Below are 2,913 nucleotides of genomic sequence, written 5' to 3' on the forward strand. Positions count from 1 at the left end.
TGGGCACACCTGGGGGGCACAGACACACCTGGGCACACCTGGGCACAGCCTCATCCTGGCCGGGGTCAGGGGGCTCACCCTGCTCGACCACCAACAGGTGAGAGGGGGGCACACCTGGGGGGCACCTGGGCACACCTGGGGGGGCACAGACACACCTGGGCACACCTGGGGGGCACAGACACACCTGGGCACAGCCTCATCCTGGCTGGGGTCAAGGGGCTCACCCTGCTCGACCACCAACAGGTGAGAGGGGGGCACATCTGGGGGGCACCTGGGGGGGCACAGACACACCTGGGCACACCTGGGCACAGCCTCATCCCGGCTGGGGTCAGGGGGCTCACCCTGCTTGACCATCAACAGGTAACCGGGGGGCACACCTGGGCACACCTGGGCACAGCCTCATCCTACTTCCAGAATTCCCATCGCTGTATCCCATTCCCAGGTTTCCCAGGATGAGTGTGGAGCCCAGTTCCTGATCCCATCCCTGTATCCCATTCCAGGTTTCCCCGGACGAGTGTGGAGCCCAGTTCTGGAATTCCCACCCCTGTATCCCATTCCCAGGTTTCCCCGGATGAGTTCCTGATCCCAGTTCCTGATCCCAGCTCTGGAATTCCCATTGCAGGTTTCCCAGGATGAGTGTGGTGCCCAGTTCCTGATCCCGGCGGGTTCCCAGGGTCGGAATCGAGCGGAGGCGTCTCTGGCGCGGGCCCAGAGCCTCAATCCCATGGTGGAGGTCAAGGCTGATCCCGACAGCGTCGACTCCAAACCTCAGGAATTCTTCACCCAGTTTGATGCAGTATGGACCAAACTGGGGGAAATGGGACCAGTTTGGGTGGGATTGGCCCAGTTTGGGGCGGGATTGGCCCAGTTTGGGATGGGATTGGCCCAGTTTGGGGCAGGACTGGCCCAGTTTGGGGTGGGATTGTTCCAGTTTGGGGCTGGATTGTCCCAGTTTGGGGACAGGACAATTTTGGGTGGGATTTTCCCATTTTGGGGTGGGATTGTCCCATTTTGGGGCGGGACTGGGCCAGTTTGGGGCGGGATTGTCCCAGTTTGGGGTGGGACTGGCCCAGTTTGGGGCGGGATTGACCCAGTTTGGGACAGGATTGTCCCAGTTTGGGGACAGGACAATTTTGGGTGGGATTTTCCCATTTTGGGGTGGGATTGTCCCATTTTGGGGCAGGATTTTCCCATTTTGGGGTGGGATTGTCCCATTTTGGGGTGGGATTGTCCCATTTTGGAGGCAGGACAATTTTGGGTGGGATTATCCCATTTTGGGACAGGATTGTCCCATTTTGAGGTGGAATTGTCCCAGTTTCGGGCAGGATTGTCCCAATTTGGGGCGGGATTGTCCCAGTTTGGGGCAGGACAATTTTAGGTGGGATTGTCCCATCTTGGGATGGGATTGTCCCATTTTGGAGGCAGGACAATTTTAGGTGGGATTTTCCCATTTTGGGGCTGGATTGTCCCAGTTTGGGGCTGGATTGTCCCAGTTTGGGGTGGGATTATCCCATTTTGGGGCTGGATTGTCCCATTTTGGGACAGGATTGTTGTGTCCCAGTGGGATTTCGGGTGGTCTGAGGTTGGCTAACCTCCAGAATTCCCTGTTCCAGGTGTGCCTGACGTGCTGCTCCCGGGAATCCATGGTGAGGATCGACCAGATCTGCCACAAGAACGGGGTCAAGTTCTTCACCGGGGACGTTTTTGGCTACCACGGCTTCATGTTCGCCAACCTGGGCCACCACGAGTTCGTCGAGTGAGTCTGGGGGGAAAACCAGCCCAAAATCCCGGGATTTAGGGCCACATTCCCAGATTTTGGCTCTGTTTTCCCCCCAGGGAGAAGCCCAAGGTGGCCAAAGGGAGTTCAGGGGTGGAGGATGGACCCGAGGCCAAACGGGCCCGGCTGGACCCTGCCCAGACCACCATGGTCAAAAAGGTCAGGGGGGGATGATTCCCAAGGGATTGGGAATGGGAAAATGGGATGGGGAGATGGGAAGGGGGAGAGGGCTCCGGAAAATGGGGATTTGGGCTCAGAAAATGGGGGTATAGGCTCTAAAAATGGGGATTTGGGCCTGGAAAATGGGGATATGGCCCTGAAAAACGGGGGTGTGGCACCTAAAAATGGGGGTATGGGCTCTAAAAGAAGGAATTAGACTCCTAAAAACTGGGATACAGTCCTTAGAAACCAAGATAGGCCCCCTAAAAACCAGGATGTGGTTCCTAAAACGTGGGATAGACCCCTAAAAACTGGGATACAGTCCTTAGAAACCAGGATAGGCCCCTAAAAACCAGGATACGGCCCCTGAAAACTGGGATAGACCCCTAAAAATGGGGATAGGCTCCTAAAATTAAGAATAGGACCTAAAAACTGGGAGAGACCCCTAAAAAATTGGGATAGAGCTTTAAAAACCAGGATATGGCCCCTTAGAACTGGGATAGAGCCCTAAAAACTGGGAGAGACCCCTAAAAACTGGGATAGGCCCTTGAAAACTGGGATAGACCCCTAAAAACTGGGAGAGATCCCTAAAAAGTGGGAGAGATCCCTAAAAAGTGGGAGAGACTCCTAAAAAGTGGGAGAGACCACTAAAAACCAGGATACAGCTCCTAAAAACTGGGATAGGGCTTTAAAAACTAGGATAGACCCCTGAAAACTGGGATAGACCCCTAAAAACTGGGATAGAGCCTTAAAAACCGGGAGAGACCCCAAAAAACTGGGATCGACCCCTAAAAATTGGGATAGACCCCCGGAAATCCGGATAGAGCCCTTAAAAAGCCACTGGAATTCCCGTCTGGAATTCCCAAGGCAGAGCGGAAACACCCCTCCCTTCCCCGGGGTCTTTGGGATTCAGGGAACGCGCTGAGCCGGCGGATTCCGGCCGGGAATGTCCCCGGGAATGTCCCCGGGAATGTCCC

At 55.5% G+C, this 2,913-nt stretch overlaps 1 protein-coding gene across 1 annotated transcript in view; it reads left to right on the forward strand.

Annotated features, from left to right (window-relative positions):
• The window catches only part of SAE1 (SUMO1 activating enzyme subunit 1), a gene marked incomplete at its 5' end in the record, with an annotated part of 2,185 nt that extends 205 nt beyond the window's left edge, over positions 1–1,980 (forward strand). Inside the window, 4 exons of the mRNA XM_027707146.1 lie at positions 70–97; positions 623–796; positions 1,614–1,756; positions 1,837–1,980. Coding sequence (XP_027562947.1) covers positions 70–97; positions 623–796; positions 1,614–1,756; positions 1,837–1,951 — 460 coding nt within the window. The remainder of the gene's footprint in view (positions 1–69; positions 98–622; positions 797–1,613; positions 1,757–1,836) is intronic.
• Positions 1,981–2,913: the final 933 nt, after the last annotated feature.

The sequence above is a fragment of the Neopelma chrysocephalum genome, unplaced genomic scaffold (assembly GCF_003984885.1).
Source record: "Neopelma chrysocephalum unplaced genomic scaffold, ASM398488v2 Primary Assembly neopelma1_90127, whole genome shotgun sequence".
Classification (NCBI taxonomy): domain Eukaryota; kingdom Metazoa; phylum Chordata; class Aves; order Passeriformes; family Pipridae; genus Neopelma; species Neopelma chrysocephalum.